Here is a 17,665-nt window from a genome sequence, read left to right as displayed (position 1 = left end):
GAAGCATGGGGGACAAAATGAAATGGGGTGGTGTGATATGTTTATTTAATATAATGGGGATGAGTGGGAAGATAATGGGTTTGGTAGAGAAAATGGGTTGATTTTAATTGATTAAAAGATTTATGGGATGAGTTATAAGAGGTCTGGAAATCAGAATAAAAGGGGGACAGAAAAAAAAAAGAGATTAGAGAAAAAAAAAAGAGCTGAACATTTATTCTGAAAAAAACATTGAAACTCTCAAGAAAAGAAAAACATACAAAGAAAAAGAAAAAAAAAGTTGAAAATTAGAAGAGGAAGTAGTACACACCTGATAAATATTCTGGAATACAGGTGTAGAAATTAAGGGTTGAAGATTAACTAGATTTTCAAAAATCTGAAAATTTCCCTTGGTTTCTGTCCGTTATTTTCGGCATTCCTGGATTTTATTTTTGAATTTTTCAAAGCTGTCACTGGGATTTTCGTTGACTGGTTATTGCTGGTTATTGTTGCTGTTGTGTTACGTATTACGTTGCTGACTTTCTTCTTCTTATATTGACAATATCAGGTACACAACTGTAATTTTGGCATTTTGTAAACTGAAATGAAGAATGGAGTGTTAAATTTTTAATTTAGTCTTTGTATTGTATTTAGGTTATTCATGTATTATTATTCTGTAAATCACTGTCATTTGTCATAACTAGGCATATTATAGCGACATATTAAATAACGCCTTAACCAGATTATTAGGAAATATATTTAAACCTGATTATTAATTAAAACTGTTTAATAAAAAAAATATAGAAGAAATAACGTAAAAAATGGCGTTATTGAATCAGTTTGGCAAAAGTTAACTAAGTTCCTTATTCATAAGGTTTTTCGTCAACGATAAGTTAATCGGAATCATGTAGTCAATTTCAGTTAAAACATGAATTAGTTTGCGAACAAGTATTAGGACATGATGTGAATTAAAACAAAGTTAGTTAAGGTTAAATTGTTTAAATTTTTTAGAAATATGGTTTAGTAATCAAGTTTTTTTTCTTTCTTTCAATTTTCAGTATTTATAAATAATTAGTTTCAATAAGCTTAAGTCTTACTAACAATTTAAATTTTAATCAAACTATGGGATAATTAGTTTTTTTTATTTTTTTTATTTTATTTTTCGATAATTCCATGTTGTATTTATGATTATAATTTTTATTACTTTCTGTTAATATTTGTTTTTCTCTTCTATTTAATATGTTATTTTCAAGAATGTAGATATTGATTTTATATTTATAGACAAACTTAGTAATAATAAAAAGGTAGTCATTAAAGGATATTCTTAAAATAAGGAAGGATTTCGCTAAAAATAAATAGATGTAAATAATACAAATTTACATAATTCTCTAATCTCATTTATTTATTTAATTATTTTAAAAAAAATTACTTAGAATTTGGGATGGATTGTTTAGTGAATTTCACTTCCTTCCCCAAAGATAATGACGCGCTAGACTCTTTAGGCGCGATTTAATTAATTTTACCTTCTTAAACTCGGATGCGCATTTCATGCGACCCAAATCTAAATCCTAAAACATTGAATAAAATATGTTCCGGATTGCGGGTGCATTTCATGTGACGTAATCCAAAGACATGTTTTAAACGATGTTCAAAATTTTTAATTTTAATTTTTTTTTAAAAATAATAATTATAATAATAAAGTGGTAAAAAGTTAAGATTGGCACATCGGTTCACAATTGTATTAAAATCAGATAAATAAGTTAAATATGACAATTGAGCGACCGTGCTAGAACCACGGAACTCGGGAATGCCTAACACCTTCTCCCGGGTTAACAGAATTCCTTATCCGGATTTCTGGTACGCAGACTGTAATATGGAGTCATTCTTTTCCTCGATTCGGGATTAAAATTGGTGACTTGGGACACCCTAAATCTCCCAAGTGGCGACTCTGAAATAAATAAATAAATCCCGTTTCGATTGCCCTTTAATTGGAAAAACTCCCTTGTACCCTCGCGGGGTTGGAAAAAGGAGGTGTGACAGTCCTCATCACCATGCACAACTATTTTCTGTCTATCCCATTCAAACTTCACCATTTGGTGCAGAGAAGACGGGACTGGCTTAGCAGCATGTATCCAGGGCCTGCCCAACAACAGATTGTTGTAGACAGCCACATCTAACACTTGGAATTCCATGGTAAACTCAACTGGCCCTATCGACAATTCGAGCATTATATCTCCAACAGAATCTTTACCTCCCCCATCAAAGCCTCGAACAAACACACTGTTCAAGTGGATTCTTTCGGTGCCAATCTTCAGTTTTTGCAGAGTAGACAGGGGACAAATATTTGCACTGGAACCATTGTCAACCAAAACTCCTGAGACAACAGAATCTTCGCACTTTACCGTGAGATAAAAATCTCGATTGTGTTCTGTACCCTCCACAGGAAGTTCATCGTCCGAGAAAGTGATCCTAATTTCTTCGAAGATCTTGCCAGCTATCTTTTCCAAGTGGTTCACTGTGATCTTATCAGGAACATGTGTCTCATTCAAAATCTTCATCAAGACCCTGCGATGTTCATCTGAATGTATCAGCAAAGACAAAAGAGAAATCTAAGCTGGTGTTTTCCTTAACTGCTCCATAATGGAATAATCCTGCACTTTCATCTTTTTCAGGAACTCCTCAGCCTCTTCCTCGATGATCGATTTCTTTATTGGCATTTGGCTATCCTTGAATGGCCTGACTTTCCTTAATTCTTCTGTGGTGAAACATCTCCTAGAACGAGTCAATCCTCCAGTTTCATTAACTTTTTCCTCTATTTGTTTTCCTTTGTATGCCACTATCACTTGTTTATAATTCCACAGAACAGCCTTGGCTTCCACCACTGGCAGCTGGGTTACCAGTTTAATAATGATAGGGGTAATAGGAGTCCCCTTCACAACTATGACAGGCTTACTTGGAATCCCTGGTACTACCACTTTTGAACTTTCCGGACTTGCCCCGATATCTTTCGACAACCCTTTCACGACCAACACTGGTGGTTTCGAATTGAGTGAGCTCGGCTTTTCTGCCACCCCTTCAACTATCAAGGGCATTGCTTTGGTAGAGTCTGGAGCTTTAACCAAATTACTTTCACTGGCCCGAATTATCATGATGGACTTAGAAGACTTCTTGGGCTCCCCATCCCTGTGAACTATTTCAATCATATGTGTCTCTCCATGGGCTGGCAAAGGGTTTTGGTTGATGTTTGGCACGTCTGGGCTTTGGACTACAATTTGGTTTGTATCAATGAGCTCCTGGGTTGCCCTTTTCAAATGCCAGCACTTCTCTATGTCATGCCCTGGAGCATCAGAACAATAGGCGCACCTCAAGGAATAATCGAGGTTCTTTGGAGGAGGATTTGGTATCTTTGACTCAACCGGCCTCAAGACGTCTAACTGTCTTAACCTTTGAAAAAGACTAGCATAGGATTCTCCAAGCGGGGTAAAAGTTTGTTTTCGCTGCTGTCTCTCTCTTCTATACTCTGGCCTTGTTCGAAAATTTGAACCATTAGGGTTTTGGTAAGGTTGTGGAGGTGGATAGGCATTTTGTGGAGCTGGGTAGGTATTCTGTGGGACTAGGGCACGCCATTCTGGGTAAGGAGGGGGTTGATCATATGCCTGTGCATGGTGAATAAGGTATTGGGATGGCCTGACTGAGTGTTGGGGGTTTTGCGGGGAAAAGTAATGTTGAGGTGGATTATACGGAGCTGGGGCGTAGGTTTGAGGTCGGGGTCGAGGATGGGTGTACTGATGAGGTGAACTCGTCTGGCCATGCCATGATCCGGAGACAACCATAACGACATCTTCCTTCTTCTTCTTGCCTAGCAAACTTCCGGTCCTCTTTGGATTGCCTGGGTGGTTGCTTTTATAGCAGAATAGCTCATGATCTTACTCGACTTGAGCCCCTCTTCCACCATTTCTCCCATCTTTACCACATCATTGAAAGACTTACCAATGGCTAAGATCAAGTGGCTATAGTAAGTGGGCTCCAGGGCTTGAAGAAAGTATTTAACCATCTCATCTTCTTCCATCGGAGGATTGACTCGTGTAACTTGCTCCCTCCTTCGGAACCCATATTCTCTAAAGCTTTCACTAGGTTTCTTTTCCACCTTGGTCAAATATGGGCGGTCTAGAACAATGTCTATATCGTACTGAAAGTGCCGGGCGAAGGCCTGAGCCATATTGTCCCATGTGTACCACCTGCTAGCGTCCTGGCGGGTGTACCATTCTAAAGATGCCCCATTCAGACTTTGGCTGAAGTATGCTATTAGCAATTTGTCTTTTCCCCCAGCGCCCCTCATTTTACTGCAATAACCCCTCAAATGAGCTACAGGGTCCCCATGTCCGTCATACAAGTCAAACTTGGGCATCTTGAACCCGACAGGCTGTTGGACATCGGGGAACAAACACAAATCCTTATAGGCCACACTCACCTGGTTTTCCAACCCTTACATATTTCTCAATGATTTTTCCAGACTCTGTACCTTCCTAAATATCTCTTCTTGCTCTGCGTTCTTGGGTGGTTTGTCAGTTTCAACATGAGGCTCAAATTGGGGAGTGTAAGAGTAAGAATCTGGGACTTTGAAGGTGGGCTCCGGTGCATAGTAGTGGGCATCTGTAGCGGGGAATGCGGGCTCACTATAGGATCGGTAGAGGGTAGCTTGTGGAGGGGGTACAAAAATAGGAGCAGATGTCGTAGCAGGGTACGAGGTTGTTTTGGCTGGCGGAGCATGAACAATTTGGGCTGAAGTGCCGGGGTAGTTGTAGTAAGGGGTAAAACTAGGTGCGTGTTGTGGGGAAAGATCAATGGTATTGGGAATCTGGGATTGAGAGAGTGGTGGAATGGAAGTAGGGTTTTCTGTGTAGTTGGTAGGGAACGAGGGTGGAGGGTGTCCCTTAATCCAGGCCTGATACATTTCCGCCATCTGGTGCTTCAACCTCCAGACCTCCTCTTGCAATTCTGATTCCGACTCAACAATCTCCCTTGGTGGGTCTACAACTCCAATGTCTTTTTCCTTGCTAGCCATGACTGTTTGGCGCTTTGATCGGGTGTTGTATGGATGACTTGCCAGGATGCCAACAAACTAACCACCTTTCTATTATTAAATAAAGATAACAGAGGACTACAACACAAAACCACCACGTTAGCGTTAGGGCATTTATCAAATAATAATATCACATTATGTTCAATGTACCTAGCAACAATTAACGGTTCTAAAATGGCTTTGAGGGTCGTAGGGTCATAGGGCATCATCCCGATTTGCTCATTTTGATCCTTCCTTCTCTTTCTTTTCCAACACCTCTTATCCCTTTTTCTCTTTTATCTCTTCTCTCTCTCTCTATCTCTTTTTTTGAACCAAAAATGATTTGACTGAACCCACTGTAGGTTGCCTACGTATCATGTCCCTCATGAATCAGACCAAGCGTAGTTATGGAAAAGTGATAGAAAATAAATTAAAACTAAAAACTTTTTGGGATTTTTTCATTTAAAAACTTTTCGATATTAAAATACAATGGGAAGTACGATAATGAAAGACATGACAGACTCGACTACACTATGACAGACTCTGACACTACCTAAAGGATCCAGTACTCCTAGACAAGTCACGAAAGTAAAAGACAACATAAGACAATCTCCAAAACATCTAAATAGAATGACTCCTCAAGCTGCTCCTGAATGCGACGGTTTTAGCTGGGATGGGTCCGATGAAGATCCGGATGGCCCCGTCAATCCTATCAAATCTAAGGTTTGTATTATACCCTGCAAGGACACCTCGATGCTGGGAATAGGAATCCTGGAATGCGTGCCTACATCTAGAAGGCTGACTCTCGTAAGGTACTCACGGTGCTATCCCATGTTCTTTACCAACCTTGCCAACTGTGATCTCAGTGACTGAAGTGTAGCTCAAACCCCAACCCTTTCTACTGCATAGGCCTCCTCCGCCTGGGTAATCGATCCATCAACTATCTAGGCAATATCCATGAGGTGGACTCCTCATCAAATACTCCTCTAACACGTCGGGGCAATGGCCTGTTAACCCCCCGCTGAGTAGACTGTAGCCATATGAAGTACTCATAGGTATACCTAGGTGAATGTTGGTCAGCAGCTAAAGTATACCTACCCATCTTCATTGCACGATGCCAATAGGTCTAGATGTCGACCTCCATATGCAGCATAGTGTCAAATTCCTTAATGAAGTCACGAGAATCAAGAATGTAGGGGACTTTTTGCCGCCTCCCTAACTGACGCATCACTCTAGCAGGGGTATATGGTCTAGTACACCAAAGTCCGATCAGTACCAAGAAGTCTTGCATGCGAGACCCTGCTAAGATCACGTCCAAATCAATCCATAGGTATGACCACAAAATCTTCTCTTCAGTCAAGGATCCTAAATAATCAACCCAATCCTGAACTCCGAGTGGTAAGGCAAACTTATCGAACGTCATCCTATGCTCGATGCACTTCATTCGATCTCTCAGACAACGATCAATCACATCTTTCTCAAACATGGTGGCAGGATGTAAGTGTTCTATCATCCACAGCTGTAGCAACAAGTTGCTTCCCTCAAAGAACCTCCCACCTTCTCGAATCCTGGTCAAAGCACGATAGATCTCTGCCAAAATTGTCGGAACCACGGTGACCTTACCACTGTGTTTATCATGGAAGAATTCAAAGTCTATTGACCCCAGACGCATGCTAATATGTCCACCCTCCAAAGGAAATACCATGAGACCCAACAATGCAATAGCGAAGACCATAGGACGCCTCTTCTTCCAAGAATCATATGATATGGAAAATTCATCTATGAAGGTCTCATACCCCGTAGGACGAGCAAACCTCTCGAATAAAAAGTCCAAAGGTACCCAAGATTGATCTATACATCCCATGCGAGTTTCCAAATCCATCCCTATGATCTTAAGGAACTTGGTGCTTGAATGAGCCCTTGTGTAAATTAAATCCTTGTCTAGGTATGGCAGGCAGGTTAACCCGGCTATCTCATCTAAGGTGGGTGTCATCTCAAGATCACCAAACTTGAATACCATTCCCTGTGGGTTCCAAAATGTCAACATTGCTTCTACAAGGTCGGGACGGGGAGTGATGTCCATCAAAGAAATAAGAGTCCCTAATTTACCCCTCAAATCATATTGCTCAAATAATGTGAACATGTTCCACCATTTTACTAGCCTTCTAGGGACTTTGACCACCATTGATACTCTAGCATTGGTGAGTGGATCCATACCTGAATGAGAAAAACATGGTTAATGACTCAAGACATTATGTGACACCACGACATTTCCTAGGGGACGGTTGGGCTATTTATGCAAAATGGCCTGAGGGGCCAAAAGTGGCTAAATGCAAGCTCAAGAAAGGTGACCTCAAAGACATGGGAATACCTCACTAAAGCTTATATGAATTCTAACTCTTAATAATCATGACCCAAAATTAATTTGCAGAAATTACCCGTTTTGCAAAAACAGCCGATATGGCCAGAAGTGGCTAAAGATGCAAACTTGAAAAGGACGGACCTTAAAATAATATGACACCTAGTTGTGGACTCAAGATCCTAAGACATGGGTTATTGAACCACCTTTGTGAAAATGACCCCAATTTGCAAGAATGGCCGAAAGTGGCTAGAAATGCAAGATATGGCTAAGACCCCGCAAAGCCAAGAACCTAAGATACTAGGAAGACTGGACCCTATGTGGGTTGCCTACGTATCACATCTCGAAAGATGAGAATCAGGTTCGTCTAGTTCGGGAAGATTGAACATGGGATAAAGCCTTCAAAAAATGCAACTAATTTGGAAAACCATTTTTTTTTTGTCTTTTGAGAAATGATGGAAAATGTAAAATATTTTTGGACTTATTTTTCTTTTTTTTTTTGATTTTTTTTGGAAAATGATAAAAGATGTAAAATCTATTTGGGATTTTCTTTTTCTCCCTTTTTTTGAATTTGTTTTTTTGGAAAATAATGGAAAAGTGTAAAATCTTTTGGATTTTCTATTTTCAATTTTTTTGTCTTTTTTTTTTGGAAAATAATGGAAAAGTGTAAAATCACCTACTTCATTTTATATTTCACCCTCAAATATCCTTGGTCCGCCAAATAACCATTTTATCCCTAAAGAGATGCAACATGTAGCACATAGGGATGATTAAATGTCTTTTTGGGCCATAGCCCATTTTGACATAATTTGGGTAGGCCTCCTACAACGGGACACGGTGCCTGGGACCGAACCCGGCTAGGTTTGAATGATATGATGCACATAAGTATGACCTAAAGGCTGACCTACGGTTGGGGTTCACTAGACAAGGCAATTCGGGGCGGCGTGTGGTCGATGACGGCTGCTCTAGCTGTCCGCCCACCCCACACTCCTACGCCACCCCCCTATAGATACGGGTGACTCACAAAAAGGCCGTGTATGCACAAACGTACTCCGAAAGATTTGTTACAGAAAGAAGACTCATGGTTATGCAAATGATGACAATTTATAAAGCAGTAACACATAAAGGAAAAACTGTAAACAAATAAACAACTAGCAAATAAACACGACATAAACAAAATAAAAAGCAAACGAAACACATAAAAACCTCAACTGAATATCCTAAAAACCAACAAAATCAAGTACTAGCTCGAACCTACTTGTCCCCAGCAGAGTCGCCAGAGATGTCACACCCCTTTTTAACCAACCTTACTAAACCCCCTTAAATAAATAAAAAGATTGTAGTAAAGCTGAAAAAGATTTTCAATTTCTGAAAGTGACAAAGATTGTATTCAAAAGGAAAACTCAGAGTCGCCAGCTGGCATTTGATTTCGGTGTGCTAGGCCACCGGTTTTTTAGAAAATATTTTTCCTTTAAAACACTTGGACTCAAAGCTAAGTCCGCACCAGAGGTTTGGGTAAGGGGGTTCATTTGACTCGGGGAGAAGGTGTTAGACACTCCCCAAGTCCCGTAACTAGTACGGTTGCGTATCCAATCTAGTTGCCTTTTAGAATATTCTAGTTAAGGTAAAATCACAGAAAAGCAGAATAAACACACACAAGTCTTGAGGTCGTCCCCGCCTAATAAAAGAAAATAAAAAGGAAAGGAAAAGAAAAATCTTAGGCTAACCTATACTACGACTTCTCCACCATGCTCGTCAAGGCCTCCAGAATATTTACATAGTTCTTCGGGGCATACCCCGGATAATAATATATACAAACCCATCGGGGCATTCCCTGGATAAATTCAATTAGGGGAATGACCTCTTGCCACGAAATTAAAAGCAAACAAATAGAAAAATTCTAATATTGCCTACTCGAATGTTGTCGGCCTAAGCATGCTCCTAGCGAGTGATAAAGGAATAAACAAGAGTAATAAGATATTTAAGGTCCAATTCCTCCACCATGTTCAATTTCACATTCCACAGGCATGACAGACAAATATTTAAAAAATATAGAAACTAATGAAAAACTAAAAGAGTAACGACAAATAGGCGAAGAACAATGGGTTAGAGTCGTGAGTCTTGGAAGGCACACTAAACAGACTACTGATAATAATATCATATCTAAAGCAATCAAATGATGTCACCATATGAAATACTGCAAACTTGATCCTTAAAGTGGCAATATAGCTAAAGAGACGAAATTGACCTTTAGAAAACTAATTAAGAAAGAAAGGCGCAAAAAGGGGGAAAATTAACGACATAATCCTCAAAATTTCCATATCCTTACCATCTCGATTCCCAAACTAACACCATTCCATTTCACTCTCCTATGCGCTAAATTTGTGATATTCAGCAGAGGATGAACAAAACTTCTAAATGAATACTAAACTCAAACAAAGCCAACTAATACGACACTAAGTTCGAACAAAACTTTAAGCAGATTGCCAAATTTCTTTTAACAGATGTAATATGGAACCAATGGAGAATCTAAAAAAGCTAAAGATATATTAGCTAGACACTATGTAGATAAACCCTTTTAAAAAGAAAAACTACAAAAACAAGTGTCGATTTATGTAAAAACAGACCCACTGTACAAATTTCATATTTCCATTTTTTGAGTCATTCAATATCATAAGAGCAGGCATACTGCTAAGCTTCGTATAGAATTTCAACAATATTGGTAAAGGAAAAGTACGTGAACAATCACAAAGGCAAAGATGCAAGCACCTTAAACACATCTGAACGAAAGTATCGCCGAAAGATAAGACTCAAACACATACTCAACACAACGCAAACTAAATCAGAGAGAAATTAAACAAGGCTTCAGAAATTACTAATGGCTTAAGCCAAGCAACAATTACTTTGTTCCACATATATTCAAGTAGAGAAGAGAAAAGTTTAAAATGAACCTGAAAATGCAGCTTCAATTAACAAAATTTCTGCAGTTACAACCTTGGATCGAGCGAATCCGGAACAGAGAAACTCAGCAGGATCTTCGAACAGAAACCACGAGCCACGACCCGAAACATAGCGGCGACTCCAATAATTCGAACACCACCAGAGTTCAATCAAACTCCATGCTTAAATCAGAACTGGAAAAATGAACTATATTTATTTTGTGTTGTTCTTTTTTTTGATTTTTCTGACTTCTAAAAATATGAACAAGAACCAGAAAGAGCTAACTTTTTTTTTTGAAAATATTTTCTGATTATCAACACGAAACAGAACCCTTTTTTTTATCTATGAACAAACTGAAAATTAGATTAAGAGGAGGACTCAAAATCAAAACCCCAAAACCCTAGCTTTTCTCTCAAGAAATCCCTCCCCAAATCTGAAAACGAACCCCTTATATATCGAACCTAGAAACCTCTAGCCTTTATCTCCAAGGAACCGAAAAATCTCTCAACCAAGTAAGCGCGCGGTTGAATGGAAGGCTAGGATCGATTTAGATCAATCCCACGTTTCCCATTCGTCCAATCACATACTCGAAGAAGAAAGAAATTAGTTCGAGAATATTCTTCACGTGGTTTGGATGAAATGGAGAAGAGAGAGAGAGAGAGGTTGGGGGGACCATCAAACTCAGCGAGACGATTCGCCCGATTTTGGGTGTGATTCGGGCAAGTTGGACATGGTTGTGCGGCGGGAGCTTCATGTAGGAGAAGGGTGGGTCAGTGGGTATATTAGATTTAGGGTTTGTGAAATATTAGGTTTTACATGGGGGTGGGGATTAATCTCGTCCATAGGATTAAAAGGGATGAATGGCTGAGATTAAAAATTAAAACGGGGCGGGTTCTGGGTCGATCCGGCGGGTCAAAGGGTTGGGTTAAGGAAGGGAATGGGTGCCCGATTTTGGGCTTCTACTTGTCCAAATTGGGCCTCTAAATTTGGATTCCTTCAATTTTTAAAAGGTCCATTAAAGGACAAACTCAATTTCTTAAATTAAAACTAAACTAATTTCAATTAAATAAACTATGTGATAATATGAAACTATATATATTTTTTAATATATCATATTTTATATAAATTAAAAATAAAAGTGAAAATCATAGTAAAAAGAAAATATATGTATATAAAAATCTTAATAACCTAAACTACATAGAAATAAGGTAAACATGAAACTATATATAGATATTTATTAATTTAATTTTTTTTGTATTTTTCAAGAATTATACTAAAATAAAAATATAAAAACTATGGCAAACTTAGCATAATACTACTATAAAAATACTAACGAACTTAAATAAATAAAAACAAAAACAAACATATTTAATAAGATAAATTGAAACTTTCCTTTTTTTTCTTTTCTCTTTTTTTTTTTAAATTTGATTTGAAATTAAAAATAAAATAGGCTAAAATTATATAATAACTCAAGTAGATATTTTAAAAGATAAAAATACGAAAACTAACTTTAAAACTGTGCGACTCAAAAATTACATGTCTACAGACGATGGGGAATTCTTACTACAAACGTGTCAGAGTCCTTCAACGGGTTATTGAAGTCGGCAAAGGGATTGCCCGTCACAGCCATGGTGCGGATGTCGTTCAAGCAGATGGCGGAGAGGTTTGTTGAACGGTCTGCAGCTGCAACGGAATTGATGGAGAGGGGTGTTGAATTTATGCCAGTGCCTATGAAGAGATTTGAGAAATACAAACGGCGAGCACATTGGCATTCATATTTGCAGTATGATAACGAAAGAGGTGTTTTTGAAGTTCGCGCCGCTATCCATAATAATCGGGGTAATAATATACATACTGTAAATGAATCTGCAAGGTTATGCTCCTGTGGGAAATGGTCCATCTACCACATGCCTTGCTCACATGCCATCAAGTGTTTTCAATTTGTTATCGGTTTATCGATTTTTGTCGATTTTGATTTCGAAATTTTCCTTATCGAGTTATCGAGTTCGATTTCGATTTTGTCCTCTTCGGTTATCGGTTTATCGATAAACCAATAAGATATACTAATAAGACAAATATACCCTTATTCTATAATACCATTTCCTTTACCCTAAGTCCCAAACCCTATTATGTCTTCTACCCATTCTTCAGCGCCGCTTTTACTTTCTCCCTCTCTCCCGCGAACTGCAAACCCAGCAGAGAAAGTGAACTCCGGCGTACTCTGGCGTACTCCGGCGACTTCAATAGTACGTTTCTCCCTTTTTATACCGTTGGAGTGTTGGTGGCATACATTTGATCCCTTACTTTAGTTTCGTTGCATGTGCTTGTTGACACAATTTTTATGTTATAAACGGTGTTCGTCTTATTTTAGCTTCTTTTTGTCCATATCAGTTAGGCGTGTTTATAGCGATATATTTTCCGTGAAATCCCGCAAATTTTCTTATTGATGTAATCGATAAGCCCCAAAAATCGATAAATCGAAACCTTATTGAAACGATAACGATAAGCATATGTACAAATCCATAATCGATAAGGATCAAAATCGATAATCGATAAATCGAATGTACACCCCTATTTTTAAGTATTTCCTTTTTTACAAGAATTTAAGTTACATATACAGATAATGTAATGAATTTTTTGCACAAGTACTGTAATTTAACTTAGTATAACATGTGATTTAACATTTGCTCTAGGTTATTAAATAATGTTATTAAGAAGAGTAAACTTTAATTACTTTTTAAATGACCTGATTGTGTAAATATTTATTATAATGTCAATACTTTAGAAAGGACAAATTTGGAACTGTCTCGAGGCAATATATTTAACTATTGAAATATCTTAAACTTTTCTTGGCCACGTACAATTGTAGAAATTGCAGATAAAAAGGATAAGAATTCAAATAATTTCAAATCAAATACTCATATAATATTATATTACTTGAGCACATTATCCAAAGAAATTTAAAGTGATGCAAACTAGAAGAAATTTGAAGGGCTAGATAGGTAAAGAACTAAAACAACAAGTTCTTGGACTTGCATGTTTGATAGACTCTAATAAGAAGAATAGCTCTCCAATTCATGAAACTCCAGCAATTGTCACAAAGGGTCTCATTTCTCTTTAGCTTGCACAGTGGTATTTATTGCGAAAATAAGTAATTACCAACAAGAATTGTGGTGAAGTAGCAAGTAATCATTCATCCTTAATCAGAGGTCTCGGGTTCGAGCTCCGGATAATAAGTCACATTTGTTAGGAAATGCGATATCCTTCAATGTAGGACTTCTCGATGTGGATCTGAATTCACGCGCACACCGGATGAAAAATCAGAAGAAAAAAAACAAGCGATTGATCCTGGGCAGCGTGGCGTCGATCTTCTTTATTTCACACTCTGAGACACAAGGAGATAATCTAGTAGCTTGTATTTAAGAAATGTGTTAATCTTAGTTAAGAGTTGTACTTGAGTTTAACAAAACAGAACTTTCAATTCAGCTACTGGCAGAGGGGAATCTAGAATTTTAAATTTATGAGTTCTACAATGATCTCAAGTTAAAATACAATGATAATCGAACCAATGAACCGGATTTCAAACTAAATATTCTTATACATTTAATGAATATTTTAGTACAAATATAGGGTCTAAACCAAAAGTTACTGATTTACATGGACGCGTAATGTTTGCACTAGATCCGCCCCTGGCTACTGATGCTGTGGTGTAATGATTATCATGTTGGTATTACACACTAAAGGTCCTCCAATTCAACCCTGGGCAGCATCATGTATGCTCTTAAGCTTTGTTTCTACAGTCTACACCATCTTTCTGGTCATACATCAACTTGGGATTGAGACGTAGCATCAAACAGAGAATGTTTTAACCATGTTTTTGGTAACACATCTACTTAGAATTGAGGCTTAGCATGAAACCGAGATTATTTTCAAGTCAAGCACGAGACTCGTGGAACACAAAATTGATCGATTTTGTCTCTCGTTTCCTCTCACCATTCTACACAAGTCTTTAGAAACTAAAAACACCAAGAATCCAAGATAAGGGAAGAAATGAAATGAAAATCACCACTTCCTATTCAAATTTCACATATATACAATACTACAAGTTTTCAAATTGTCAAAAAGTTTGTGGCACCAAAATCAATTGAGAGCATTTACAGACTAGACCCGAAAACAAAATTATCAGCTCTCAACCACCTTATTTCAAATAAATGTGCAGGAACCACATCGTTGCACAATAATATTAACGAAAAACCAGGACTTTCCCCTCTAACAAATCGCTAATTATACTCCAAAATTTTGTTGTTGTTTTCTAGTCAGATATTCTATATACAGTGTTGAACTGTCGACTTTATATACTGCTCAGTAAGGAAGATTTAAGCCATGGCAGCCATGCGAGCGTTTTGGCAGTCGAAGCCCTCTATTCTATTTGGTGATTGAGTTTGCCCAAGTCTTGCCCTTGAACACCTTCCTTTACAACTTGATGAAGGTGAAGATGAAGCTGAAGTAGATGATCTTGGTGATGATGAAAAACGGGGTTGCTTTTCGTTTGTAAAATGAGCATCACGGATTAATGGATTCATAGCCCTGCAAGGCGGTGAACCAGAGAAGAAAGGAGGGGATGATGACAGATCAGATGTGTATTGTGCTGCAGCCACACCATCCTGTTAGACCATGAAGATCATTTTAAAAAATGGCAGGTTGAATCAGTGGCACATTTTTGAGATAAAGCAACAAAAGAAACAGCCATGTGTGTACATGGGTCACATAGACAAATTGACAGTTGAATGTGATCAGGAGAATGGTCAAATTAATATACAGCCCAAATCAGTTAAACCAACACACTAACAAGAGCATCATACCGCTCCACCGGAGTCAAATTTGCTAAGTGCATTTATCAACATTGCATTTCCAACATATCATTAAACAACACAGAAAGAACAAATAACCAACAAATTAAAAAAATTCTACGTTCTGCAATTGGCATAAGCTAACTTGAATCTATTGACCTTTCTATTTTTTTCATCGGGCCTATTCAAGAATATGTGGCATGGGATTAAATCGTGGTACGCGCTAGGAGAAAGATCGTGCTTTGGGATTGAATTATGCTAGAAAATGCACAAAATCATAATTGTGTTTCCATACGGCCCCTTTTAGAAATATTTGCTAGGGCACATTAAGTATTCTCATAAGGACCTTTTGATATCAAGATGGTTAAAACAATTATGAAGTAAAATAATGTATGGAATGATCGGGGCAGACCTAGCTGGCTGATAGAATATTGGCATGTATTAAAGTGGGATAAACAGAACGACAGGGGCATTGCAATCATTTACCAATTATCATTTGATTGGAGTTTCAACTACTCTCAACTTTCAATTTGTCTCATGAAAACATCAAAATGAGATTGACAAAATTGCAACATGCTGAGAGTGTAAAATTGTGTTATGTCGCTTGGAATTCTACACACACTGCCGGCGATGAGGATGATTTTCATAATGACAGTATGCGAACCGTCTAAGATAATGCAAAGCCAACTAACTCAAACACTGTGCAAGATTTATAATATAAACATCCTTCATGAAGGCATGAAGTTTATGGGTTTGGGATGCCACTGAACCCACTAATCATTAAGTTACTGGGTTCGAAATTTAATATTTCTACATATTTAGTAGATTTCTTGATACATGAAAAGGGTCTGAGCGCTAAAACTACTGGGTTCGGCCAAACTTGTAGCTTTAAATATACATCAGCTGTTTTTATGTACAGATTGCCATAGATCCTGAAGCTTTGACAAACAAGAAAATGTTGACATCACTACATGCATAAAAGCTACATCCTTGAGAAGTTAAGCCAATTCCTATAGAAACAATATAATTCTACTCAAGCAACTTAGCCCGAAACTAGTCGCGTATCGGCTACATGAATCCTCTGTGTCCATTCTGTTCTATATCATGTTGAATCTAAAGGTCTGCACCTCATGGCAGATTCATTATTCAAAGATTCATCGTAGTTAAGACTATTCCTACATTCTCTGTTAACCTATCCCAATCTTTGCCGGAAAATTATACTTGTGTACACAAGGTCAATTTTCTTTTATATATATATATATTAGATGTTGAATCCCCTTGGCTTTTGTCGCATGTTTACTCTTTTTATTTTTTAAATACTTTTGGTGAAAATACTGCCTCTGTCACTACCACAACCCTCCCCATTTAAAAATACTCACTTTTTGCTTTGATTTGAGCAGGTCTCATATTCATTTATAAAGAAGAAAAAAAATATCTTAAGTAATTAAAATATCCACATAGATTCTCGTCATTGTACTGTGGCTAGATACGTAAACAGGAACAAGGTAAACAGAAATGTGAAGGGAAACATACCTCTTTGAGAATGAGATCAATAAGTTCAGCTCCACCTTTTGAAACAAAGGTCTCAGCTTGATTTCTTTTCCACCATCAAACCAAAAACAAAAAAAAACAAAACAAAAAAAAGACCCATTAAAGAGAGGATCATGAACATTAATGGGTCATTAAAATCTTGAAAAATTGGGATTAACAAGGATTAGAAATAATTACCTCAAGGGAAGGCAGTTAGAATGGCTAATGGGATCCCCAAGACGACGAGGTTTGGGACAAATGAGCGAACTCATTGGATTAGTGCCGCAATTCAGTGGGCGTGAGTCGGCTACAACCCAATTTTAGTCCGCACCAAGGGAATGGGAAATCCCTATCACCTCTTGAAGGTGGCGCCGGAAAGAGGAAAACAACAGCTACTATTATTTTTCTCCCTACAATTATGGCAAATGGCCTATTTTCCTGAGATTATTAAAATCCAGGATTCACAGTATATATTTCCATGGCCCTATATTTACCTCCGTCCCATTTTAGGTAAATATTTATCACAATTTAATGTTAGTACTTAAAAATTAAAGTAACATATCTTGCATTAAATACTCTTTTTGGATTTAATAAGTTTGAACTCAATTTATTATTTTCGGGTCAAGTAGATAAAATTTAAATAAAATTTTATACATAGAGAGAGATCAGAGAAGTTCACTAATTTCTTATTTGATCATGTTTTTGGGAAATCAAAAGTGCTTATTTTTGATAGAACTATAGCTTGTTAGGTCGTGCTTCTTTTTGGTAAAATATTTTTCGGCCAAAAGTATTTTTATCCAAAGTTAGAGTGATACGTGCGTTGCGCGTGTACCTATATTAATAAATACATAATTTTTTAAAAATTACATAAATATTATCAAACTATATATTTGACTAATATGAATTATATAATAAAAGTTAAAGAAATATTCTAGAAAATGCTGAATG

General features: G+C 37.5%; 3 protein-coding genes across 3 annotated transcripts; all 3 read right to left on the bottom strand.

The window, feature by feature from the left end:
• Positions 1–211: 211 nt before the first annotated feature.
• LOC138878555 (uncharacterized) lies at positions 212–5,041 on the bottom strand. Its single transcript, XM_070158244.1, has 5 exons — positions 4,499–5,041; positions 3,866–4,399; positions 2,634–3,632; positions 2,027–2,528; positions 212–216 (listed from the first exon to the last, which is right to left on the bottom strand). The coding sequence occupies exons 1-5, from the start codon at positions 5,039–5,041 to the stop codon at positions 212–214; spliced, it is 2,583 nt and encodes an 860-aa protein (XP_070014345.1).
• Positions 5,042–5,496: 455 nt separating this feature from the next.
• On the bottom strand, positions 5,497–10,420 carry LOC104227856 (uncharacterized). The gene is made up of 2 exons (XM_009780213.2): positions 10,349–10,420; positions 5,497–7,255 (listed from the first exon to the last, which is right to left on the bottom strand). The coding sequence occupies exon 2, from the start codon at positions 7,251–7,253 to the stop codon at positions 6,165–6,167; it is 1,089 nt and encodes a 362-aa protein (XP_009778515.2). The 5' UTR covers positions 7,254–7,255; positions 10,349–10,420; the 3' UTR covers positions 5,497–6,164.
• A 3,968-nt stretch (positions 10,421–14,388) lies between these two features.
• On the bottom strand, positions 14,389–17,159 carry LOC104227855 (uncharacterized). Its single transcript, XM_009780211.2, has 3 exons — positions 16,916–17,159; positions 16,721–16,784; positions 14,389–15,001 (listed from the first exon to the last, which is right to left on the bottom strand). The coding sequence occupies exons 1-3, from the start codon at positions 16,987–16,989 to the stop codon at positions 14,714–14,716; spliced, it is 426 nt and encodes a 141-aa protein (XP_009778513.1). The 5' UTR covers positions 16,990–17,159; the 3' UTR covers positions 14,389–14,713.
• Between the last annotated feature and the right edge of the window lie 506 nt (positions 17,160–17,665).

The sequence above is a fragment of the Nicotiana sylvestris genome, chromosome 9, assembly GCF_000393655.2.
Source record: "Nicotiana sylvestris chromosome 9, ASM39365v2, whole genome shotgun sequence".
Lineage (NCBI taxonomy): Eukaryota > Viridiplantae > Streptophyta > Magnoliopsida > Solanales > Solanaceae > Nicotiana > Nicotiana sylvestris.
Note: the sequence above shows the minus strand (reverse complement) of the source record. Positions and strands in the feature narration are given on the sequence as shown.